This window comes from Haliaeetus albicilla, chromosome 4 (genome assembly GCF_947461875.1).
Source record: "Haliaeetus albicilla chromosome 4, bHalAlb1.1, whole genome shotgun sequence".
In the NCBI taxonomy this organism is placed as follows: Eukaryota; Metazoa; Chordata; class Aves; order Accipitriformes; family Accipitridae; genus Haliaeetus; species Haliaeetus albicilla.
Window position 1 is genome coordinate 44,828,742 of NC_091486.1, and position 26,967 is coordinate 44,855,708.

Genomic DNA, 26,967 nt, shown 5'->3' on the forward strand with positions numbered 1-26,967 from the left:
GGAGCCCAAGTAATACCCTGCCCCAGCCACTCCCCGGCCTGTCCCAGGAGCCATCAGCCTGTCCCAGACCCATCTCCACAAGCCCAGAGGAGCATGGGGAAGAATGACAGGCAGGAACCCAAGTTAAGGACTCAGAAGAGGGATCACCCTGTCCAGGCCCCTCCCAGGGCTGTCCCTGGAGAGCCTCAGCCCTCCTGTCCAGGCATGAAAGCTATCAAGACCAGTCAACACTAGAGCACCTTCTGGATGGAGGGGGGATGCCATGGAGGGCTCTGGGACACGTTATGGGATGGAGGGCAAAGGTATTTTGGGACTGCATGAGGCTTGTTCTGGGATGTTTAGGTGAGGAACCACAGATGGGGAAGGGGGTAGATTTAGGTGATTTGAGGAGGAACAAGTGTGGGGAAAATAGCGGTGTAAGGGGCTAAAAAGGGCTGGTCATGCATAGATGGTACACTTGCCTGACCATGCCCTGCACCTGACCCTGCAGTCTGTCCTCTCCTCCTGTTATACTCCATTTCTGACACCTCTCCTGGGTGAGGGACTCATATTCTGTGTGCGTGGAGTGGCTCAGTCAGTCTATATAAGCAAATGGAGGAGGACTGCAGCCTCTGGCTGTTATGTCCAGGTGTCGGAGACTGGGATCTGGCGACAACTACTCAGCAGAGCCAAGGGTCTGAGCCCAGCTGCTGGAGGGATCCACATCGTGTGTGTGTGTATATGTATGACCTCCATCCTCCCCAGCCAGAGAGGGGAGCAGGATGAGGCCATGGGGTCTACCCATGTTTGTGTGAGTGGTTTTGTGTGTTTGTGCTGCTGGTCAATGTCATCTTCTAACGTGCCTGCCCAAGTGGTTAGCAGAAAAGACAAGTATACTCACACTGGGATTTAGCAGGATCCAGAAGCACCGTAACTAATATGTTCTGAAAGAAGAGTTAAGTGTCTCTGGGATCTGTCATGCTGCTTCTAAGAGAAGGTGACTTGTTATGAGATAGCTTTATCTCTATAAGAAAATGGGCCACTGGATGAATTCTGTATCATGGGACATCATGCCATTCAAAAATATTCTGAGGACTTGCTGCAGCTGTATCAATTCACAGAAATAATTGTCTTTTTATGGGCCTGCCTTTATTTGCAAAATTAGCTTAGCAAGAAAGATCTGAAATCGCAAAGAATCTGAGTAGTGCTGAAGCATCTAGTTTCGTTGTCTTGAGCCATTAAACCACTGCCTTAAAATCCTTGTGTTGGCAGAAGTTATTGCAATTAAAACCAGGCTTTCTTAGTAGCTGAAATTTTGTTACAAACAGTTACCATCAGTCGCCAGGAAGGAACCATCGGATTCTGGTCACATTAGGTTCAAAACCACCTCCAGACTGGCAGTAATGGAACTGCTTTCATCAGTCATCCTTCCAAAAATTTTAATGTACTTTTGTTTTCATTTCATCAAGTCTCTCATCCTTCCCATACGGATTTCACGTGATCAGAACTTAAGCTGTAGTCTTGATGCAAGTTTGGTCCAAAGGGTGGTGGTTTCTGTGGCTGTCTTGGGTCAGCTCCCAGCCAGGAAGAGCTGCAAGCCAAGTACATAGCATTCTTCTCACAGCACACCGAGAACCACTGATTAACTCTCGCAGCTGCGACAGAGCTAGTTACTGAAGTTACCTTGCTACTTTTCTGTTGTAATTATGTTTTGGTTATTAGAATGTTTTTACTATGGATCCTTCATTTTTATACACAGTTAATGTTTTACATTTAAAGTGGGGGGAAGGGGGTCCCCCCTTCCTTATGTAAGATATCTGAAAGCTTAGAAATTTTAGAGAGACTTCATTAAACATGTATCTGGATAAGGAGATACTATCAGAGTATATATTCTTTGAGAAATGTGGGGTTTTTGTAGTTTTATTTCTCGCTTTGAAATGATAATAGATTGCAAATGTGGTCTTTTTTTGGGTTGTTTTTTTTTTTGAAACCTGACTGTTTGTAATCCTGTCTTGTTCCATATTCCTGGAGTTGTTTATTTTTGCTTTCTGCCTAAAAGAAAGGGAAGGTTGCAAGCACTTAGGGTCAGGTTTGGCTCCTATCCAGGAGCAGATGGAGTCAGCTGCCAAAAACTACAACTGTGGCAGTAGACCAGAAATATCATACGAGGCACAAACCCAGGAACGGTGATGCACCACAGCTGTATCTTCTCAAAGATCAATTGTTTGTGTATTTTAATTCAAAATTGTCATGTTGGACTAGGGATGGTCAAGTAATGAGAGATTTGCGATTTTAACTGAAAATGCCATCGATTTTAACAGGCTTCTTATGAAATTATTTCTGATTTTTGTGATTTTTAGACTGTTAAAGAGCAGTTATTCTGAAGCTATTGGAAATGCACGTATTCTTGAAAGGCCAAAAATTAAACAGCTGGTAATTGAAATTTGTTGCCAAAGATGAGGAAAAGATTTTTATGTGGCTTCAACAAAATTTATATGGAATTGTATATAGCTGAACAGTTACACATTCAGAGGTTTAAAAAAAAAAACCCAAAAGCCAAAATTAAGTTGCAGAATTTCTGAGGTAACCCACCTCACTATCACCCAGGATTTCCATGTCTGGAAAGGACTCTATAGTGTAGTAATGGACACTCTTATCTTTTTCAGAAGCTGTTTTTCAGCTCCTGCTGACTTCTTAATTGGTCTGGCCATTATGCGTGACTTAAAACTGCTCTTCACAAAGTGACTTGATGTGAACTTTATCGGTATATGGGCAATGCATTGTTTTAGGAGCTTTCCTTTAGTTACTTTGGGGTGCATACAGAGGATCAAGTTCTTAAAGTACAACGGTGTCTTTAGGAAGGCAAGATTCTTTTTCTGGGACAAAAGTTTCTATTTTTCACTCAAAATCAACAGAGATGTATTTTCTTGATATTTAGAAAGACCTTTTTATTTGTTATTGAATGGACAATAAATGTGGAAAGATTGAGTGCCAAAGGGAAACTTCTGGAAAATTGTAAATAACTGGTAATTAAAACAGGAGCCCTTTATCAAACTTCTAACAGCAACAAATATACATCTAGAATGAAAAGATGCTTTACTAAGCATTTCTATGTAGTGCTTGTTACTATCAATTTATGTGGTTAAAATACATGCTGTTAAATTCCTTCTAATTATTCTTAGATTAATGAAATTACTCTTTCATTGAACTTTATAGCACTGTGCTTTCTTTAGTAATTAGTTCTCAAAAAAATTGTCAAAAGAATCGAAAAATGAAGAATTTCCCCCCCAAAAATAAAAAGAAAATACCCAACAAAAAGTGTAGTGACATTTATTCAGGTGGGATGAGAACTGATTTACCTGTTCAGAACAGAAATATTCTTTCAGTGGAATAGTTATGGTATGCTCACTGAGAATGGTTAGTGAATGTACTAGGAACCTTAGGTAGAAGCCTTTTTTGAGTCTTACGTCATTCCAAATACGGAAGGTAAATGAAACTTTGCTTCAAGTGTGTTGTAGCTATAATGTGTAGAAGTTGTTGCATTAACATAAAAATGGCAATGAGCAGAACTTGTGCATGTGAATATACCATTTGCTTAATACATGTATCTCGTGTAGCACATGAGAACGCTACGTGAAGAACATGGAAAAACTTCATGTTCCCGTCTGTTGGGTCATTCCCACATTACATGCCTGTCATCGTTATTTTAATCACAGACACATCGTCAGCATCAGAAGATGAGGGCTCGTTACGTCGGCAAGGGCGGATCACCTCCACTCCGTTCCAGAGCCATTCCAACGTAGAGCCCTGGCTTAACCGGGTTATTCAGGGCTCCTCCACCTCATCCTCTGCATCCTCCACCTCATCTCATCCAGGAGGGAAACCTGCTGCTGCTTCCAATACTGCTACTGCCACCGCTGCTGCCACTGTGCTTGCAGATCTCATGGCACACACCCAGCTAGGTCAGTAAAGAACTGCCTGTGTGGTTGGAATAAAATAAAATTAAAAATCCCAAAGCAGGGCTAAACACAAAAGTCTTCACCAGAAGATATCTGTAAATAGCCTTAAAACGTACAATCCGCAGACCAGGTATGTATGATATATATGTATTTAATGGAAACCAAGCCAGTTGTTCATGAGATCTGAACATGCATTCTTCTTGGTAAAATGCTTGCTTTATCAAGAAACTAAGGTTCAATTTTACTGGATTCAAAAGCAGAATTTCATATTTTTGATGCATGCTTTCTGATCTGCATGTATTTACCCTAGACAATATCAGGTTATGGATTTCAAAGGTGAGTCAATTGGTAAACACCCAAAAGACTAGAAAAACATCCAGAATCTTTTGGAAAGTTATGAAACCAGGGATACTGACAAAGCTGGATTTCAAGCTCAAGTGTGATTTTTTTTCCTTTAATTAAAAGTTAAGTCATGAATAGTCTTTTATTGTGAAACTAGAGTGAAAATGTAGAAGTCCTGGTAAGCCGAAATGTAAATGTGAGTTTTGTCTCAATCTCTGTAATGCTTAAGGTCCAGAACTTCAGGTTATTTCTTGTGTCCTAAAATGCAGAGCACTAGTCTTGTGCTTTTGGAAGATTTGGTAGGGAGGGAGAAAGGTAGTCTGTTCCACCAAGGAAAAATTACAGTGTTTTTGTACACTGTAGTGGAGATGATAGTGGATTTATGTGTGTGCAACAGAACCACACTAATGTTAAAATGATGGGAAGGGACCTACGGTAGAAAAAATAACTTTGTATCTCAAATAAATTTTTTGCCCAAAGTCATTTAGGAAAATGAAATGAAGATTGATGTTTGTATTTCACCTATGGGCTACAGCATGAAGTTCTTGTGCTTCTAGTAATATGCAATAGGCATCATGTATATTGTTCCTGGACATTTCAGGTTTTGGCAGTTTTAGTGCTCTACTTACCTGACTTTTTGTTTATCTGTGACTGTAGGCCTAGATACACTATTACAGACAGTTTTTTATATTTTGTTACAGAGAACAGGATAGGTCAGATGAGGAAAACACATTGAAATGCTTTAGATTTAAAATTATTATACAGGCTTCTGTACACTTAGTAACATCAATTAACGTGATAATTTAAGGCACAAATATATTTTGCAAATACCTGTTCATATAGCTGGTCTAGCTGTTAGGTTCAAATTTTATTGAAAGCCCAATCATATATCCTTTAGATTTCTCTGTTAGATGATACAAACAGTTCACAGTTCTCTTGGGCGTGAGGCAGCTATTCATGAGAGGGTCGATTCTCTGTTCTTTGCTGGTTTGCCCTCTTGAGTTCCTTCTGCCTTATACTAAGTTTGGGGCATCAACCTGAGTTTATAGTAGCGATGGGCTTCAAACCACAGCCAATGCTTGTAGTCTGTGATGGGAGTTTTTCTTCTTCAGATTCCTGAAGCACATGATGAAACAGGGAAAGGAGTATGAACAAGCTAGAGGCTGTCCAAAGGAGAATCCTCTAGATCTTCTATGTGGCTTAGGTGCTGACACAAACAGGGATTGACTCATTTTGCCATGATTGATGTCCCAGTTTTCACAGTGCAGGCAGTTTTCTGCAAGTGGAGCTGAGATGGATGAGTGGAGCTTCCTTTGTGTTCTGGAAGACTCTTCAGATGTTAGAGAGTCTGGGAAGGGTTATCTGTCTTTCCTACTGGCTTTTGCTCCCTCCTGTTTTGTATGGCAATCTCTTTATTGTGGAAGCTAAGCATGGAGATGTTCTGATATCTAAGCTTTTACAAGACAAAATGTTTTTTCCCAAGCCCAGTTAGTGCTGTTGCCTTAGAAAGCTCCTGCATGCTGAAATGTTGGGTCTTATTTTGTGTCTTACAAAGTTATGGGCAGCATTTGGCTTTGCTCATTTTTCTGCACTTCATCAGTACTTCATCAATAAATATAGTTAGAAAGATTTGCCTCTTTGGTTAACTTTTGTGGCTTTATTGCTAGTGAAATCTTTCCCGTTTGTACAATACATACCCATCTTATTGCCTTTAAAGAAATCTGAATTTTCATCTTCCCATTTCCAAGCTTATTTATAATAAGAAATTTGCAAATATTTTTTTCTTTTTTTTTTTTTTTTTTAAATTTTACTTAGTGGATGTAAGTAAGATAGAATATGTCTGCACCTTGCTTTGAGGGCATTCTGGATTTCACATTATGGATTTATAAGAATCATGTTTTAACTCCTTAAAATTAACAGATAAACTTGGAAGGTTAGCCATAATTGTAAGTGTGATTGAAATTCTTAATATAGCTGTAAAAACTTGCAAGATATACAAAATGTAACACAGCATCCTGTTATGTCTAATATTTCAGGCCATATAAATACATACCAAATGTCACAACTAGCTTCTTAAGACCTATCCATCAGGGGTATTTAATCATCAAAATTGTACGCAAAATCAAGGCCTCATTAACAGTTCAAAGTCCACCATTTAAGCAGCTAAATGTCGGACTGCATGCAGTGGAGTAGTTTGAAATTTCATTAATGGGAAATAAATACGCAATTATAGTATCTATCAGGAAGGAAGTTCAGGGATTGTTAAGAGCTGATCTACTAAAAATATTTAGAAAGTTAAAATATCTAATGCCTTTGACAAAAAGTGAAATGTCCTTTTGCATAAGAATAATCTTCCTCATTTCTGAAATGTTTGCCATATTCCATCAGTTTTCATTTCTAGTTTGGTAACATTCATGCATGTCCAATAACAAATAAATTGTGACATTTTTTCATGTTTGTCTATAGTTTTCCTTAGTGACAGGAATATGAAAACTTACTCAGTTCTCACATTGCAAAATTCTTTGATTATCAATAAATACTAGTATACTTTCAAAAAGGACCCCTTTGATTTGTCCTAGAGCATAAAAGAAGAGTTTATTTATTTTCTCAGTTGATGTGCTGACATCAGCAATATAAAAGGCATCTTACACATTTTAAATACTATGCCTTACCAAAATATTCTGTATTTTGACTATGTACTGAATAACTAGTCACAATTTTGATATGTTAGAGAATTTAAATTTAGCAGCTTGTTCCCTTGCAGCTCATCTTCCCCAGCTCGCATTTTGATGGTGAGATCCTACTAAATTCCCAAGCAATAGACTGCAATGTTGAAAGTGCAAGGTTACAGTATTTAATAAAGTCAGATAAGAATATGCATTATTTTTAAGCTGTTTGTCTTTCACCTGTAAAAGCAAGGACAACATCTACATGTTGTTTTAGGGGCTCTTCTTCCTTTTAATGTAATACTTTCTTTAAAACGAATAAGGCTAGCAATGTGTCTAGATTTTTTTCAAGGTCACCATCTCAGCTGTGGAGTATTTCCCAACTTAGCTCTTGTTAGAGTAACTGGAAAAATTTATTATCATGATATTTGACCCACGATTTATTGAAAGACAATTCCTTTTCTTAAGGGGAAGCAGGGTTATAAGAGTAGTAAGATAGGTGGTTTGAACTGCTGTGGCTCTGTAAGCAGTTTTACAGGAGTTGTAAGAGTGAAGTGTGTTAGAAACAGTTTCAAAGAGTTTATTGGAGAGGAAATGCAAGAATGAAGTAGTGGCTTGTGGATCCTATTTCGTGTTCTGACTGGGTTGGTGCACTCTCCCCCCCCGCCCCCCCCGAGTTGTTCCAATACAATTTAATATACTTATTTTAAATGTCCATTTTGGTTGAGTGGCTTCCTAGAGACAAAACAATCATATACAGCCATCTCTAGGTCTAACCCAACTTCCTGCTAGGTAAAATGTTTGAATCTTCACCCTGAGATACCTCCTTAGAGACTACTTTCTCTCTGATGCCTAGCTTTTAATTTTCTGGATTGTATCCCATACGTTCTTTCTTGGGCCACTGCTCTCTCAATAACGGAAAAACACTTCAGTCTAAATCCAATTAACTTTTTTCCTGAAGTCACAAGTCTGTTCAGACTTTTTTTTGACTACTCTTCACTTCTCTTCATCTGCTTTGCCACAGTATCTCTAGATGATACAGACTAATTTCATGGATTCTCATGGGCATATATTAATGAAGCTAATGTGATTTTTATCTGAGCATAAAACCTGAAAACTGAACTTACTCCTTCTACATGCATAGAAAGAATGTTGCCTTCTGAAGGCAGAAATGGGAGGGAGAGTCAGTTCTGTACTGCATGTAAGATGAAATAGCTGTGGACAACAGAGAAGTTCATTAGGACCCCTGCCATTTCCCTTCTATGGCGAGGGACATTGATTTGCGTGAAATTTGGCTGTGAGATGCTCATAAGATATGCGAATGCTATAGATTAGCACCTCCATATATAGCTATTTTTTTGTGCTTGTTTTCAAGTTGGGAATGATTGTTAATGGTTTTTTTGTTTCTCTTCTGAGCATTCTCATTTTTTGTGTGATTTCTCTGAGCAGTTCCCAAGTACACAGCTCTTCCGTAAATGTTCCTAAATAGCTTCTTCCATATGTTATTTTCTGAGCATCTAATTGCAGAGCTTTTGTATTTCAAATATCCACCTCATGCATGTGGGCATGAGATTACTTTTTCCCAACAGGAATATGCATGGTAAAACCTGCATCCGTTCAGCATATTTCAACTTCTGTACTTTATGCATGGCTTCTAACCCATACGTGCACCAAGTCTCATAGTGCGTGTCAGTCTCTCTTGTCCTCTCTCTTGATTGTTGAATTTGTACCTATGTGTATATCACTTCAAATGTATATTTTGAGTCACCTTAATGTTTAGTGGTGACAACTTCATATATAGGAATGCCATTTGGGGCCTTCCATTGATGAAGCCACGCTGCAGATACATCCTTAATTGTAGTTCTGGCTGCTGTATTCAAGGAGTGGAAGCCTTAGACAGTGATAATCACTGCAGGGTCTGTAAGTTGAGAAGTATGGACTTGTGGGCAGTATGGGAACCAGGTACATTTGACTCTGTGTCCTTTCCTGTGATTAATTTGTATGCTGCATGAAGTCCGTGTTTTGGGACTTCGGTAAAGCAACTCAAAAAGTATATGGAATGCAGTGAAAGTGTTTCAATTTACTCTAAATACATGGGCTTTCTATACACCCTGTAAAGTAGTTACAGGGATTAGTTTTACACAGTTGTCACCCTTTCTTGTTACTGGTTCTAACTCAGGCATTTGTCAGAGACATTAATTGGTACTTTGTTCTTCTTATACCTTACCCACATGAAGGGAATTCACGGTCCTTGCTTAGATCTGGTGATCCCTCTAAAACTGCTTAGAACTAAACTGGTGGCTTGTATGCCAGCTCTGGAAATCTGTGAACAGAGCTATGAGCACTTGTTATCTTAGTGCTAATTGCTTCCTCAGAATGGGTGGAGTAGTATATGCATTTCACAGCACTGCCTAGATCTCCCTATGCTTTGAGTTCTTCCTACAGGATTTGTGACACGCTGTGGTCCTTCAAGGGGTATCACTGCAGAGCTGCGTGACCCCAAGCAGTTCCTCCAGCACAGTGCAGCAGCATATTCTTAAGCTCTTTTCTGTTGCACTCCTATTGTTACTCATGAGGATTTTGAGTATTTCAGGCCTCCAGTTCTTGCTTTTCCTTATTTGAACACTTCTGCCAGATGCTGCCATTTTCTAACCTGTGGCTCCATTCAAAACCATTCCATAATCTAGGTCACAATTTTGGAATGACAATATTCCCTAAGCATTGTTCTGCAGCACAGAAATGTCATGCAGTTCCAAGCAATGCAGGCTTTTGCCTCAAGGTTGTTACAAGGTGGTTCTCAAGTCCCTGTGAGTATGCGAGGATTTGAAAATGCCCTGCTTTCTCTATGTAAATATACATTACAAAAAAATTAAGTATTTATTGCTTGTAGCGCACACCATTAAAATGAAACAGCATATTGTGTCTGGCCACAAATGACCACCTCATGCCTCAGAAAACCCTGTGCTAAATATATTTGGTGTGAGCGCTGTGTGTCTATAATGTTGACATATATGCCGCAGGCTTTATTGAGTGTTTACAGGCGTTCCAGCTGTTCTCATTGATTGATGCTCCAGTGAAGACTATGTGTCTGTACCACAACATAAACAGGAAGCTTTTACCTACAGTATCTTTGTGAGACACTTAAAAACAGGTGATAAGAAAAGCTGCTAAAGGAAAACCATGACTGGTCTTACAAAGTGCAGGTGATGTTTTTTTAAGTCAGCAGTTACTTTCCTCTGAGGGAGTCTCTCATCTCTCTGTGTCCATCCTCAAGATGTGTTCAGACCTAAGTGTGCTATCTTTGCCACCTTAAATTTTAATCTGTGTTTCTCAGCAAAAGTCTTCCTCTTATAGCTTGTAGAATGTAGATAAGTGCTTCATGTTATCGTGGAGAAAAAGTTCCCTTCTTTTAAACCTTATACTTTTGTCCCTTTCTCTTCCTATGGGACTTCTGCTAGTCATTCCAGTTTTGTGGTGAGACTTTGGATGCCTGTATTTCTTCTGAGAGGTGTGAGACAGGCTTTCTTCGTAGACTTGTGCTGTTTACTCATAATGAATCTCCTTGCTTTCAGCTTGAAGTGATGGAGTGACCCACCGCTCACCTTATTTGTCAGAATTTGTTTGGATTCTTTTGAAAGTTGGAATAGCTCCTCTCCACTCTGGAGAGACACAGTGGTTCCTTTCAGGATTCCCCCTGTACCTAGAAGATTTTGGTTACAGTTTGATTAGAGAAATCAGAGTTTTGTTAAAAACACATGAGAAAACAGCAAGAATGCTGTAAGAAGCAACTTTGGATATATTGATTCAAGATGACTGATGAGCTCCCGTGTCTGTCTTCCATTTCTACAGATAACCACTTTGCACCCCCAGATGTAACCACTGGCCTGGTTGAACACTTACATCATGAGCGTCCACAGGTGGCATCAGTACGAGGAGTTCCCAGAGGCTACCACAGCAGCATTTTGGAAACTGCAGATGGTGATTGTGTTACAAACCTCCTACCTTTCAATCTGTGCCCCTTTTTCTGAATAAGCAAATGCAAAACAGAGCTTGACACCCATCATGTGGTATGCGCCTGCCCCCTCCAAAGCTTTGCTGTAGTATGGTGTATTTGTCAGTCTACCACAGGATGGGAAAATGTACTGCATTTCCCGTGTTGTGCTGGTAGGGCCATGTCCCCATTTCTCTATATTTCTATAGTAAAGGCAATGTAAGCCCTTTAGTCTCACATTCTAATTTTATATTGCCTCAGAGCCTTGAATTTCAATGAATGTGAATAAACATACACATTTGTATTTAATTGAAAAAAAAATATCACATACACAAATGAAAATCAGCATTTGACATGGTTTTGCGTTGTGATTATTTTTTTCTAGCCCTGTAAAATATTGAAAGATTCACTTATTTTTTCCAAGCATTCTCACACTTTCAGAACTGAGTGAATGTTAAGATGTAGCAAATACCTAGAATCTTGAAGAAAAGAAAATTCTTCAGGTTTGTATTGGAATCTCATGAAGGAGTCAGCAGTTTGAAAAGCTAAATAAAAGTGTGAAAGATTATATGCATCAGCCAGGTAGCTAGAGTGCAGCATTGTTTTAAAACAAATAAATCCATGGTTGAAACTCTTATTGATTAAAGCTATTTTTTCCCAAACAAGCCGTTCATCTTGAATGACTCTTCCATCTGAAAGCTGCACTGAGCTTAGCGTGATGTTGTCAGCAATGTGGCAGCATGTGTTTTAACATATGTTTATTAATATAGGGTAAGTAATAAATCTTTTCTGTTTGGCAGGTGTCCCAGTGAATAGCAGAGTGTCCTCTAAAATCCAGCAACTTCTAAATACCTTGAAAAGACCAAAGCGCCCACCCTTGAAAGAGTTTTTTGTTGATGATTTTGAAGAACTGCTAGAAGGTTAATTTTCTTTCAAATACATTTTTAACTCTTTGTGTAAGCGGTTCATGAAAGAACTAATACGTCTTAGCAAGTGCTTTCTTTTTCTCTTCCCAATAGGAAACAAATTATGGTAGAGTTGTTTCATTGGAGAGAGAAAGGTCATATGCTAACATAAGTGAAACGTAATCTTCAACTCAACCCTTCAACTCAGTGTACTTGTTCTCCCCTCCTCCCTCCCTTTGGAAACTTCTGATTCAGCCCAATTTGGACCAGTGGGATGAGCTAGTGAATACTAAAGACAGTGATTTACAGATACTTAGAGAAATTCTGTTCACATCTTTGTCAAGAAATGAATTGGTGCATCCAAAAATTGTCATGTTTGGTGATGGTCCCACGGTCAGTTTTTGCCTCAGAGATTCTAAACTCTGCTCTCTGGTAATCATCAAATTTATAGAAGGTACTCTTTGGAGTAAGTCAGGGCATAGCCTAAGTGTAACTGATGGTGCAGGGGACCTCTGGAAGCCTCTGACCAACCTCCTGTTCAAAGCAGGTCTGACTAGATCAGGCTGCTCAGGGCTGTGCCCAGTCCAGTTCTGAGCATCTCCAAACATGACGATTCCACAGCCTCTCTGGCCACTCACATTCAGCCGCTTGTCTGCAAGCACATTCTGCTTTGTAGCTGGTCAGTGCCCAAATGTAGTTAGATTAAGAAAGTTACTTGCTAGTAACTGGAATTTATTATGATAATATTGTTTGCATCATGTTAATATCCTCTTCTTGAAATCCAGAAACTTTCACTATTTTAGAGGTTCAGAGGAATTAAACGCATTGAGTGCACCATGCAATATGTCTTGTCTGTGCAGTATGTGAAAGGATATTGCTTGGACATGCTCTGCAGATACTGCTCAGCTGAAAAGCACTATTTTCTTCTCCGTATGCAGGTGTCCAGGCAGAAGGAGAAGCATCCCTAACAAATGTAGAAGTTGCTTAACAATACGTAGCTGCCTTTAAAACCACCTGCATCAGCTAATTTTGGAGAATGATTTTTGTTCTGTTCTCTTAGTCTTAAAGATTAAATGAAAATTTTGTTCTCAATGTGACATTTTTGAGCAGCTGCTACTAAATTCCCTGTACTATTTGACTGATACTTTAAGATATGAAGTAATTGCGGTTTTAGTCTTTCATTGAAGATTTTTCAGGCAAACTTTTGTTGAGGTGCATGTATGTCATTGTGGAGAGCGGAGAACATCACTTTGAACTGTTAATTTTAGTTATTGCATAGATTGAGTGTTAGGTAAATCCAACTATGACTTTGTTTTGCTAACTAAGATCAAGATACTTCACCTTCTTGAGCAGCTTGGAGCAGGATTTTAACAGCAGGCTACTCAGAGAGCAAATGGCATGCAAACCCTGCAGTGTTCCACAGTTGAGAGAGATGATCCGGAAATAGAAATATTCTCTGAGTGGTACTGTTTTAGTTGTTGGTAATCCACACCAGCAGCATTTCATCTGGCTTTTTTTTAATATATGTATATATTCTGTATAATATATACAGAAGCATAGTGTCATTCTTCATCACCTGTTGAGAATCTGGTGCAGCAAAAATAAATGTCCAATTGTCACTGAAGCCATTCTCTTTGATAATGCTTATTGACTTGGTGTAGGCTTTAATTTAAATAGATGTGCAGAACAAAGAGCAGAAAATATCATCTTTCCAAAGCAGTGAAGAAGAGCTAACTAGGGATTCAAATTCTGTTCCTGTGGCCAGTTCCTTTGAATAATGTGGAATCAGAACTCTAAAGTGATGGTAATTTTTTTTTGTGAAGCCAACAGATGATTAGCATAGCATCATCATAAAGCAGAGAAGTAATGATAGCTGTGAGGAAGAGGAAGGTGAGAACGATTCATAGAATAGTCTATGAAGTGTAACTTGCACATTTTCTGAGGATTGACGTTTGCCATTTTACTGTGCTCTGGTTTTAGTGCAACAGCCTGACCCAAATCAACCAAAGCCTGAAGGAAATCAAATGAACGTACTTAAAGGTGAACCCTTAGGGGTGGTAACCAACTGGCCACCTTCTCTGCTGGCTGCCCTGCAGCGCTGGGGAACTACCCAGCCAAAAGCCCCTTGTCTGACAGCATTGGATACGACTGGGAAAGCTATTTATACGCTTACCTATGGTAGGTATTGGAGATAACTGTAAGGAAGAATTAGGTGTTCATTGTGGAATGAACAATTTGCTTTACTTAAGAGGGACTGACTGTGGTCATGACAGATACTTTGAGATTGCTGTTCAAATGCAAATTATGAATTCATTGTATATGAAAAACATTTTAAAGACAGTTAATGAAGGGAAAATGTATATGGTATTGATTCTTTACAAGTAGCTATTTGTAAATCTCAAACAATTGTGCGGTTTTTTTTCCTTAAAAGAACACTAAAAATAGCCTGGTGTAAAATAGGAGGAAGAAACAGATGACTAATGATGCACTTGTCTTTTTCCCAGAGTAGATATTAAATTTTAGCATGTTCTTACATATCCTTATAGAGAAGACTTGTACTTCAGGAGCATATTAAGGATGTTATTGTGGGAAGTGAAACTTGCCTGTATCAATGAACTAGAAGTATTATAGTAATTGCTTTTTTTTTTTTGAAGATAATTGTGTCCCTTGGGACAGCTAACTGCAGCATTTCATTGTATAGTATGTTAGAATGTTAAAATTTCTTGTTTGTGTTCTTACAGATGTAGTATGCTTACAGGAAATGTAACTGAGCAGCTGCATTAGTTTCATTAGTTTGCAGTGGAGTTTTGAGAATTGTTTAGAACATCATGTTTAGTTTTGTGTTCAAAAAAAAAGGAAGGAAAATAAAACTAAAAAGAAGCCAAGCTCTAAATTATACTTGGACTCTGCCAAGTGCACTGAATTTGATGTACTTGAGTCCTGTGTATCTTTTTTTCATATAACTGGAAATTACACAGAAAAAACCTATTGACTTGAAGAAGTTTGAGACTGACAAGCACAAAATAACCGATGGTTGCTACATGGTCTGAAGGGATTGAGTGCGGATGTCAGTCCATGATAAAGACCCTGCACTAGAAAGCTGAGTTCCCTATGTATGCTGTTTGCTATGGCATGCTTCTTTGAGGGGTTCTTGCTTTGATTTACCATTTACAGTGGAAGGCTTTTGCTGTTGCTCAATCTTTTTTAAAAAGTTTTTTTAGCAAAGCTCTTCTTTTTTTTTGGAGGCTACAAATTAAAAATTGATTTTTATAGTGTCAAATAAGTAGTTATTGTATTTAATAGCTTGGAATAATTTTTTGTTCTGAATTATTGAGAGCTGTGTAGATCACTACTGAGCACTGAACTGGCATTTCACAGAGCTAGATACTGTGGCATTTATTCCTACCCTTTGTTTCTTAAATTTCAGTTAATTTTTTGTCCAGTTTAGGATTTTTCCTTTTATCCCAAGCAGTTTGCTTTCTCTGAGAGCCCTTAGGAAGGAGTCTTGTTAAGTATCTTTTGGAAATGCAGTTAGGTTGTATCAACCAGACTACGTGTGCATGTGTGTGCGCACACATGCACTGAAACGTTGGAAGAACTCAGTAGGTTTGTGAGGTGGGATTGCTTTCACAACAGTAATGTTCACTTTTTCCCAATTACTTGCTCATGTACCTGTTCTAATACAACTGAGTTGCCTAGTGCACATATAAGGCACTGAGATTTACCAATTAAATGTTAAAATTTTAGTCTTTATTTTTTAATTTCTGTATTGTCTTTTTTTCTGTAGGCAAGCTGTGGAGTCGAAGCTTGAAGTTAGCATATACCCTGCTAAACAAGCTAACCACTAAGAGTGAACCACTGCTGAAGCCTGGAGACCGGGTAGGCTTCTGTTTGAAGTGGTCTTTATGGATAAAATAGAAAGCTTTAGCTAAAGAAAGCCTTGTAATACTGTGCCTTGTAATATATTATCACAGCATTTAGTGTTTCTGTTCCTAGTTTAAATATGAACCTGAACATTGTTGTGAAGATTTTTTTCCACAAATTAAAAAGCAGCCCTCCCCGCCCCTGCAAACAACAACAAAAAACATTTCTTGTTATTTTAATGCATTTTTGTAGGTAGCTCTCGTATTTCCTAATAGTGATCCAGTTATGTTTATGGTGGCATTTTATGGATGTCTTCTGGCAGAACTTATTCCTGTCCCAATAGAAGTTCCACTAACAAGAAAGGTAGGCAAATACATTCAACGTTTTTATGGTTTCCTAAATAAATAAAGTGTGAGGGTGTCTAAATCCAATAGTCCTTATATGGGACCCCTCAGAGTCTGCACTTTTGAAAGCAGTATGGTGCATCAGCTGAACTATTCATGGCATATTATATACTTGGAAAATTTAATATTTAGTTAAGGAAGGGGGTAAATAGTATGAAGCTAGTAAGTTAACTATTTTAGGGTAAGTAACTGTAGAAATTATTTTAAATTAATTTTTGAATTAATTTTTTAAAAGATGCGTGAAAGTATTTCTCAAAATATAACACAGAAATGCTGTCTTTTCAGCTCTCATGCTGAGTAATGAGAGCACAGGCAGGTAGAGACACCATAGTTACTGGAATTATCGGTATATTCCCACACACATAGAGATCATTAGGGAAGAGCTGGAGAGCTATAGTCTCTGCTGTTCAGGACTTAGAAACAGCATCAAACCAGCTCTCTGTTTTACCAGAACTTATAAACAATGCTGTTGGGTTGGAGCGGTATGCACAACCATTGCTTTTGACACTACTTTGCTACCATTGCTTGCCAGATCTGCTGCCAAATCTAACTTAGTTGGCACTAAGCAAAACTAAGCCTTTTGAGTGTAGACTTCAGTCTTTTGTCTTCCATAAAAGGTCTTCTGGGCTTTAAGTTTCTTTTTTCTGTGATATAAATTGGCTTAATATTTTCTAAACGTGGAAAAGTTACAGTGAACTGTACAAAAGCTTCATTATTTGTAAGTTTGCTATAACGTGGTTTCTCTGTAGGATGCTGGCAGCCAGCAGATTGGATTTCTTTTGGGCAGCTGTGGAGTAACACTAGCTTTAACCACTGATGCCTGTCAAAAAGGCCTTCCTAAAGCTCAGACTGGTGAGGTGGTTACATTCAAAGGTATGTTTTTAAGCTACTCGAATTTCTTTATAGCATAAATGGCAGGTATATCCATTGTTGCTATTAAACAACAATCTTTGAGTTTGCTTGCATGCTTGTAGCTTACATATAAAGAAGAACTGCCTTCATTGTCAAGACAGTGCTCAGTGCTGCTTCTTCCTGTCAGGGGGATGATGCTGCAGCTTTTGCTTGCCTCCTGTTGTTATCTCTGAATACTGGGAAAAAACGCTGATTTTTGGAACTGTAATGACAGTAACTTTTCTTTTTCTTTGAAGGCTGGCCTCGTCTCATTTGGTTTGTGATTGATGGGAAGCATCTGGCAAAACCAACTAAGGACTGGCATCCACAAGTACGGGATGCCAGTGCTGAGATTGCTTATATTGAGGTGATCCAGTATAATATGCCTAACTTATAGTTACTCTATTGTAGTTTATGTCACAGCATGTTTTCTTCCTTTAATCTCTTGATGCAATAAAAGAGATGAGACAATATTTTTAACTGTGGAACAAGAATGTTTTCTTCAAGGTTGCCAGGTGAACTGTCATTTGAGTGGTTGTGTTGAATCAGATTGAAGATTGGGGTAAATTGGCATTCTTGGATCCCTGGAAAAATTTGTTTAATTGGGATAGAGAAACAGTCAGATTTCCTACGATATTAGTGTATTCTCTGAACATAAATGTATGTTTTACACTAGCTTTTTGATTTTTTTTTAAAAAGCTCACTTCATTTTTATAATAAAATATCCTTTCAGTTCACTACTGTAAATTTTCTAGATTTTATTGTTAAGCTAATGCTTGTGTCAACTTTCTTTTTTCAGTACAAAACAAGTAAAGAGGGCAGCACTGTAGGCATTACTATATCTCATGCTTCCATGCTGGCACACTGTCATGCATTGACTCAGGCATGTGGTTATTCAGAAGGTAAGTTAGATAGGTACAACTTGAAAATTATACTCATAGTTTTGAATATTCAGACAATTTATGTTCCAAAATCATGTTTACTGTCTTAAAAGAACTTTAGATAAGCAGTAGTAGCTTTAACTGCAAAGGGAAAGACAAATCTAATTCATAATAGGTGTGATATATGAAGGAAAGTAAGAAGCCACTTATTGATTATGTGAAATCATAATCAATATGTATTAAAATTTTTTTAACTGAAGATCCTTATTGATTTTATTCAAGGGTTTGGATTTTTCAGCCTTCGTAAATTTGTTAGTGGTAGGAACTATACTGATTTTTCATCCTCTTGAAAACAGCTTTGCTATGAATCTGTTTTCCCCTCCCTAACATCTTTTGAACGCACTGGACACTTTATGAAGTTAGAAGGGGGCCAGTTTGAGATGTCCACTTGCAGAGTTCTCCCAGCAGAAATTGAGGGAGCTTTCTTAGACTGATCCTAAAGGCCATTTGGGTAGCTTGGATCTCTTTGAAGAGCTTTGGATGTTGTCAGTTCCAGTTGTAGCTGCTCTAATAGTGCAGACTGGTGTGCATGCAGACAGGCTGGTGTCAGTTATGCAGCTTCTTATCTCTCAGGAGAAAAAGTTGCAGTTATTGACCAGAGGGAAGGCCTTTTGAAGTCTTGACTTGAAACCCAGTAATGACTAGGTGAGATGTAAATATGCATCATAGTCCTTATAACTCTTCTACTTTGTGATTCCTAGGTGACACTTGACCCCTGAAAGAGAGGCTTGATCAGGAAAGTCTGAGAGTTACTATATTAAAAAACACCCTGACATGCTTGGCTTTACTGCTCTTGCACCTTTGATGACTCTGCCTGCCTAGATCACAAAGTTAAAAGTCCTAGTGCAAGTCATCTGGTCCAATTGCTTGAACTAGATCTGTATTCTAGATAGCAAGTTTGAGGGCATGAGCAGATTGCTGACAGTTGCTAACTGTCCTCTCTTGCACTTGTTTTTTTATCTTCCTCCTTTGGGCAGTTGGTTTACACCTGCAGTGCTCCAAAGTCCACATAAGTAGTATGATAGGATAAAAGGTCTTCACAGTCAGATATCTGTATTCTTTTTCCTTATCATCAAAGAGGACCCTTTCCCATTTTCATTTTGGGACATGTTCCCATCACAGCTGCCAACTACAAGAACTGTGCTGGGAGAGGGGAGGGTGCACCCAGCTTGTAGGTAAGGATTGTACAGCAGTTCCTGAATCCTGAAAGCATGATGGCAACCAATTATGGATTGAAGGAGTCTACACATCTTAATTTTCAGACAAATGTGAAGTAGTCGTGCTAGCCATTAACATTTCAGATCTTCACAGAGGGTGTTGAATTCTTGTCCTCTTGTATGTTCAGTTTTCAAATTTCTATTGCCACATGCTAGAGATGTTGTCACGAGCATGTTGTCAGTATAAAGCTTTGCCTTCTGTTTTGTTTATAGCTTCTTGCGGCTTCACAATTTTGGCCACAGTAGTTCCTATTTTCAGAAAGGAAGAGATCTTCCTCTTAGTTAATCATGTCCTGCAAAAGAACATCTCCATATGGATTTGAATAAAGTGAGAAATCTACTTGTTTTCAGTCATTCTCTCAGTGAATAGCCAAGAACTGCATCTGGTTTTGACCATGTGCATAGAGATCATCTGTGCTACCATTAACCAAAAACTTTTCCCTTCGAAATCGATTTGCTGGAAGAATCTTATGGTTTGACTAGTTTTTATCCCATAATAGGGTAGTGTGTGCTAATGTATCTTGGGACACACAGAATCACAGAATGGTTGAGGTTGGAAGGGACCTCTGGAGGTCATCTGGTCCAACCCCTCAGCTCAAGCAGGGCCACCTAGAGACAGTTACCCAGGGCCATGTCCAGACAGCTTTTCAGTATCTCCAAGGATGGAGACTCCACAACCTCTCTGGGCAACTCGTGCCAGTGCTCAGCTACCCTCGCATAAAGTTTTTCCAGATGCTCTGGTCCCCTCATCATCCTTGTGGCCCTTCGCTGGACTCAATTCAGTAGCTCCATCTCTCTCTTGTACTGGGGAGCCCAGAAGTGGACACAGTACTCCAGCTGTGGCCTAACCAGTGCTGAGCAGAGGGGAAGAATCGCCTCCATTGACCTGCTGATAACACTCCTCCTAATGCAGCCCAGCACACCATTGGCCTTCTTTGCCGCAAGGGCACATTGCTGGTTCATGTTCAGCTTGGGGGCCACCATGAACCCCAGGGCCCTTTCTGCAAAGCTGCTCTCCAGACAGTTGGCTCCCAGCATGTCCTGCTGCCCAGGGTTATTCCTTCCCAGGGGGCAGGACTTTGCATTTCTCCTTGTTGAACTTCATGAGGTTCCTGTCAGACCATTCCCTCAGCCTGTTGAGGTCCCTCTGGATGGCAGCACAACCCTCTGGTGTATCAGCCATTCCTCCAGCTTGGTGTCATCTGCAAACTTGCTGAGGATAAACTCTGCCCCATCATCCAGGTCATTAACGAAGATGCTGAACAGAACTGGAGCCAGTGTTGAGCCCTGGGCTACACAGCTAGTTACTGGCCTCCAGCTACACTTTGTGCCACCAATCACCACCCTCTGGGCCTGGTCGTTCAGCCAGTTTTCAGTCCATTTCTCTGTCTGCTCCTCCAGCCCATACTTCATCAGCTCCTCTGTGAGGATCTAACAATCTGTCACAGGGTGCTGTGAAGCTGCTGGCTGCTTTCTCCAATAAATCCAGCTGTATGCAGTTCACTTTTCCCGAAGGTTGAAAAGAAGTGAGGGTATGGAAGATTTGCGTTCCCTTATATACAGGCTCATCACTACAAGAAAGATATTGAGTTGCTGGAGCGTGTTCAGAGAAGGGCAACCAAGTTGGTGAGGGGCCTGGAGCACAAGTCTTATGAGGAGCAGCTGAGGGAACTGGGGTTGTTTAGTCTGGAGAAAAGGAGGCTGAGGGGAGACCTTATCACTCTCTGCAACTACCTGAAAGGAGGTTGTAGGGAGGTGGGTGCTGGTCTCTTCTGTCAGGTAGCCGGAGATAGGACGAGAGGAAATGGCCTCAGGTTGAGGCAAGGGAGATTTAGGTTAGATATTAGGAAAAATTTTTTTACTGAGAGGGTTGTCAGACATTGGAATATGCTGCCCAGGGAAGTGGTTGAGTCACCATCCCTGGAGGTATTAAAAAAGAGTGTAGACAAGGCACTTCAGGACATGGTTTAGTGGGCATGGTTGATGGTTGGACTCGATGATCTTGAAGGTCTTTTCCAACCTAAATGATTCTATGATTCTGTGTTTCTGTGACTGGGACTACGTACCTGTCTCAGAGCGATTGGAGCTCTCAGTCACCCAGAGAATGAATGGATATGTGGCTGACTTACTGAAGGATTTTATTTATTGGGAAATGGCTGTGTACTTTCTGTAAAGTGAAGAACAATAATAAATACCTGGAAGAATAATTTCTTGTGCATGCAGCCATCCTACATCAGTGATAAGCAAGTTTCACCTGCTCAATACAAGATATCTCTGTAAAATCAGGTTGAATCTTTGATTTAACATCTTTGATTCTATTTTTTTAAATCACATAAGGTATTTCTCAGAGGAAACATTGAAGAAAATTTAGTACAGCCATGGTAATATTTCTCACTAAATGTAGTTCTTTCAAATATAGCTGAACTTTTTCAGTTCAGCTGAAAAAGTTTGCATCAAAACTAAAGTTGCCGTCTGCATAGTTCATTGGCAAATGTAACGAACACGTGAAAGTGGTATTATAATGAAAACAGGTTCTTAAATACCTTGTAATAATGTAGTCTATAATCATAATTTAAAGATGATTGTTGTAAGTAAAATAAGACACTTTCAGCTTAAGTAGCCTGTTTGTTATAAACAAGAAGGCATGGCAACATAGCTTTGATTTCTTAGTGGTGTTGGAAGTTTCATAGTTGCTTTAATTTTGAATTCTTAAATATTCTCATAAATATGCTTCTTAAGTCTGATAGTTTTTCCTTTGCTTTCAGCTGAAACACTAACAAATGTCTTGGATTTCAAAAGAGATGCTGGCCTTTGGCATGGAGTATTAACAGTGAGTATTTGTATGAATTAAAAAAACTGCAGCAAGTTGCTTCTTTCAGGGGTAGTGTATTGGTATCAGAATGAGATCATAAACTCTCAAAACTGTTTATATTTCAATATTTATATTTTTCAGAATAAAGCGTTACTTTTTCAGTAAAACTGCACAGGCATAGCTTGTTTTTACTGACTATCCACATAGTTTTCACTAACAGTTAAATGTAAGAGTTAAACTGTAGCTGTGATGATTTTTTTTTTAAAGTATTGGTACATGCTGAGTATTCTTTGAGCCACTTGAAAGTTTATTTTTTAATATTTTTTCTTGTAGAGTGTTATGAACAGGATGCATGTCATCAGTATTCCCTATGCATTAATGAAGGTTAATCCACTTTCCTGGATACAGAAAGTCTGCTCATACAAAGGTAACCTTAAAGTATTTTTACTTAAACCATCTCTTTTTGGATGATTTAAAAAAAAAAAAAATTTAAAATTGTTTGTATAAAATGTCTGCTCTAGCTGAGGACACTGCTCTTTTATCCAACTGACGTTCTTAGCCACAGCTTTAGCAATTGGGTATTCCATTTCAGTATTATATGTACTGATGGATTCATTGATGAGTCACGTTGATGGCTTCTTCTGATAGACCTTTAAAGAAACTGTTTTCTCATCTCAGTATTTGAATTTATAGTAAACATCTAAATTCTATAATCAAGTCCATCTGGAGACATTGAGTATACATGTGTCATAGTAGTTAAATATTTGGCATTTGTATTTGTTTTCTGTGTTTGTAATTTGTTTCATAAATTTATGTAAATACACAAAAATACTTATATATAATTGGTCTTTATTTTGTTCTGCACATGCACCATAATTATTTGTTTATTTTCAGCCCGTGTAGCAGTAGTAAAATCACGTGATATGCACTGGTCACTTTTGGCTCAGAGGGATCAGAGAGATGTCAGTCTGAGTTCTTTACGAATGTTAATAGTGGCAGATGGAGCTAATCCATGTGAGTATGGATGCATTTTCTGAGTGTTAGTCCAAGGTGAACTAAAGCACACTGTAAATCACAGAACTCTGGGTCTGCACTGTGGGAGCTCATCAGCACTGGCTATAGTTCAACTTCAGCAAAACAGAGACAGCAGCAGTATTTCTTTGCCAAGGACACTAGAGTGAAACGTGCATAGAAAGTGTTCTGAAGGATCTGTTCTTTACATAAAGAATAGTTGGGAATGTAATTTGAAGAAGGCTTTTAAAATTTCAGGTAAATCATAATGACAGTTTCGAAGTAGTTGCTCGTGTATTACATGTAGACATAAAATCTTTGAGTTGCAGTGTGTCTGATTTGTACGTGCCCCTAGGGCTTGTCTCAATCATGTGCAAGGACATAAAAATGGAAGCAGTCACAGCCTTAACTCAAAACCATGACAACTATTAACTAGAGTGTGGGGTAGGTTCTTGCCTTTTTCTGTCAGTCATATGGTGGTGGCTTACAGGAATTTGAGGAAGCGGTTGGGAGGCTTTTTTTTTTTAACAGGCAAGAATATACCTTAGTTGCTTAATTTTGCTGTTCTCATACACCAGAAAATCAATAGTATTTCAAATTCCTTGGAGTTGCATGATGAGAGGTCAGCAAGTTGTGATGGCGGAAGATGAAATCTTGAAATGGTCTCGCTACGATTGTATTTGTTGTAAGCACTTTTTCAGAGCTGATGCTTAGAAAGTTAGGCTGTTCATTCTATAGTAAAATACTACTTGTATGCTAGTGATGCCACTGCTTTTTCATTGCTGTTTGCATTTCTTAGCTATATTTAGCTGTGTAAATTCATTTTTTTTAACTTTATCTTTTCATGAGTGCTGTGCTCTTACATGAATTGACATGAAATTATACCTAGGATGTAGTATAATCAGTGAAGTTTGCTGGTTTGCGTTATGTGCTGCAATTCCATGACTGTAAAATACAAAGCTGTAGGTGATGAGGTATCTTGCATTTTGGGCTGAGTGCTAAAGGCCAGGTAGAGTTCTGAACTGAAGGGAAGATATGTCAGAAGCATTTGATGAGAAACACTCATATGGGAGCTATATAGGAAGCTGACAGATACAGTTACCCTTAGTGACAAAATATTCTGATCACTGAAGGACTTTCAATGATGTTAAGTGTTACAGAGTGCTGCCAGAGAAAGAGAGTATGCAGTTGTGAATTTCATTCAGTGATTTAGTTGTTAACCACTGGGAGTTTTTTCTCCAAATCTAACATCTAATAAAAGGCTGGAATGTCTTTTAGACAGTTTTGAAAGTATATTGGTTTTGTGCACAGATGCAACCATAATTGTGTAGCTGAGCTGAAAGTAAGCATAGACTTTGAAATCCTGCAGCTCAAGCTTTCCTGCCCTTGGCAAAATGTTTCCAATTGTGTGATTGTTTTTTTAGGGTCAATATCTTCATGTGATGCATTCCTGAATGTATTTCAATCCAGAGGTTTGAGACCAGAAGTAATCTGTCCCTGTGCTAGTTCTTCAGAGGCGCTAACTGTTGCTATTCGCAGGTAATTCTCTTTTCTGAGAAGTGAACTGAAGCATTTCTTGACTATTGAAATGTATCTGGTGTTAAAATGGTGGTCAGAAAAGACCATTACCCACATGAAGATGCCCAAAGACCTAGCCAGAGGAAGTCTGAGGCTCGCAGGTATCTCCTTCACTGAAGGATGGGTGATTTTTGTTTGTTTTCTTTAAAAAGTTTAATATTTTCTAAAAGTAGTCAGCCATAAGGTTGGGGTGTTTTACTGCTTCGGAAAGCAAGGTCTCATCCTCACTGATGTTGCTGGAGGATGTTTATAAAATGCCCCAGGAATCAAGGCTATTACTTGTTTGGGAGGAGGAAGATGCTGAATCTTCAAGTAATTGCTTATATACAATGTCTTGTAAACAGGGGGCTAAAGAAAGAAAAAAAATATTTGTATCTGGATTTCTGGAGATAGCAAGGGATGCTCTGAAAAAAGGAAATACTTCGATTATTAATAGATGTAGGGATGGAATATGCTGGAATTTTTTGACAGTGGTTTCCATCAAAATGTTCTTTTTTGGAAAATCAGTTTCAAGAAAACTTGAAACAAAAAAGTTTGAGGTTTTGGAGAGCACTTTCTCTTGTGGGAGAACTGACATTTCCCAGTTTTAAAAAAATGCACTTAAAAGAACTGGTTTTTTTACAACAGCACCTGGAATCTTTTGCTCTGTTCCATCCTGAAAGTTGAACAGTTACACAAAATGGAGTTGTTGGTCCTCAGTCAATTCTGCTCAGAGTAAGAAGTGTCAAGCCCTCCAAACACTTCCTAATTTTTCCTGGTGTTTAGAAAATTTGGCCTTTGAATGCTTATTCTTGACAATTCTTTGCCCATAATAGAGCTAAATCCTCTCTGTAACTTTTTAGAGTGGGAGGAAGCTATGTGATGTTTTATTCTAGCTCTTTTTTCATCTGGATAAAATATATTACCAGTCTTGAACTCTTGTTTGTTTAAAATGAGAAACCATTATTTCTCTTAACCTTAACAAGCCTGAGAGACTTGCACAATGTTTTTGATGACCATACTGCCATTGGTCTGTTGATTCATATCTGATTTGACTTTCTTTTTTTCAGACCTCCAGAACTGGGTGGGCCTCCTCCAGGAAAAGCAGTATTATCTATGAATTGTCTGAGTTTTGGCGTGATAAGAGTGGATACAGAAGAGAAGTTGTCAGTGTTAACTGTACAGGATGTTGGTCAGATTATGCCTGGAGGTAGGAAAGCATTTCATGGAGGTTTAAGCATACTCCACATAAGTTATCTTTACTATTATACTTGTGCTGATGAAATAAATAAAAATATCAAATGATAAATATCTTTAAGGTACTTTGACTTACATTTTGACACATTACCTAAACTCCTGATGATTAAGTACTGTCTGAACTAGATTACTCAATGTTTTCAGTAGAGATTAGTCCACAATAAATTTGAATGACCATAGGTTTTGCTATGGGCAAATGCTTTTGGCTGGTCTGCAGAGTTGTTTTATTATTCACTTGTTAGCATTAATGCTGACTGACATACAGCTATGTAATAAGAAATACAGCAGAACAAAGCAAAATGTAAAGTGTAGTAAGAAATACTGTCTTTCATCCAGGAGTGATAGTCCATGTGTTAGAATAAAATAAAATGGAATAGAATATTTCAGTTGGAAGGGACCTACAACAATCATCTAGTCCAACTGCCTGACCAATTCACTGCTGACCAAAAGTAAAAGCTTGTTATTAAGGGCATTGTCCAAATGCCTCTTAAACACTGGCAGGCTTGGGGCATTGACCATCTCTCTAGGAAGCCTGTTCTGGTGTTTGACCACCCTCTTGGTAAAGAAATACTTCCTAATGTCCAGTCTAAACCCCTCCTAGCACAACTTTGAACCATTCCCACGCATCCTATCACTGGATACCAGGGAGAAGAGCTCAGCACCTCCCTCTCCACTTCCCCTCCTCAGGAAGCTGTAGAGAGCAATGAGGTTGCTGCTCAGCCTCCTTTTCTCCAAACTAGATAAACCCAAAGTCCTCAGCAAGAAAGACACACCCTTGGTAGAAGAGATGAAGTTAAGGAATACTCAAGCAAACTGCACGTGCACAAGTCCATGGGCCCTGATGGAATTCACCAATAAGTGCTGAGGGAGCTGTTTGATGTCATTGTGAGGCCACTCTCAATCTTTCCATGACTATGGCAACTGGGAGAAGTGCCTGAGGACTCGAGGAAAGCAAATGTCACTCCTGTCTTCAAGAAGGGAAAGAAGGAGAACCCAGGGAACTACGGGCTGGTCACCTCATCTCAAACTCTGCGAAGGTGATGGGAACAACTAATTCTGGAAAGCAGTTTCTCATGCACCTGGAGGACAAGAAAGTCATCAGGAGTAGTGAGCATGGATTCACCAAGGTGAAGTCACGCTTGACCAACCTGATCACCTTCTACGATGAAGT

General features: G+C 38.9%; 1 protein-coding gene across 5 annotated transcripts in view; it reads left to right on the forward strand.

The window, feature by feature from the left end:
• DIP2A (disco interacting protein 2 homolog A) overlaps positions 1-26,967 on the forward strand; it is a 130,409-nt gene that overhangs the window by 67,796 nt on the left and 35,646 nt on the right. For all 5 annotated transcript variants that reach the window (XR_011324457.1, XM_069782267.1, XM_069782268.1 and 2 more), the window contains exons 5-18: positions 3,696-3,941; positions 10,796-10,924; positions 11,738-11,857; positions 13,823-14,020; positions 15,630-15,721; positions 15,959-16,069; positions 16,860-16,983; positions 17,259-17,368; positions 17,801-17,903; positions 21,925-21,989; positions 22,305-22,398; positions 22,866-22,985; positions 24,407-24,521; positions 25,610-25,749. Coding sequence is in view for 4 of the 5 variants with exons in the window: in XM_069782267.1 (XP_069638368.1) it covers positions 3,696-3,941; positions 10,796-10,924; positions 11,738-11,857; positions 13,823-14,020; positions 15,630-15,721; positions 15,959-16,069; positions 16,860-16,983; positions 17,259-17,368; positions 17,801-17,903; positions 21,925-21,989; positions 22,305-22,398; positions 22,866-22,985; positions 24,407-24,521; positions 25,610-25,749 (1,767 nt within the window). In the remaining variant the exon portion in view is untranslated. The remainder of the gene's footprint in view (positions 1-3,695; positions 3,942-10,795; positions 10,925-11,737; positions 11,858-13,822; positions 14,021-15,629; positions 15,722-15,958; positions 16,070-16,859; positions 16,984-17,258; positions 17,369-17,800; positions 17,904-21,924; positions 21,990-22,304; positions 22,399-22,865; positions 22,986-24,406; positions 24,522-25,609; positions 25,750-26,967) is intronic.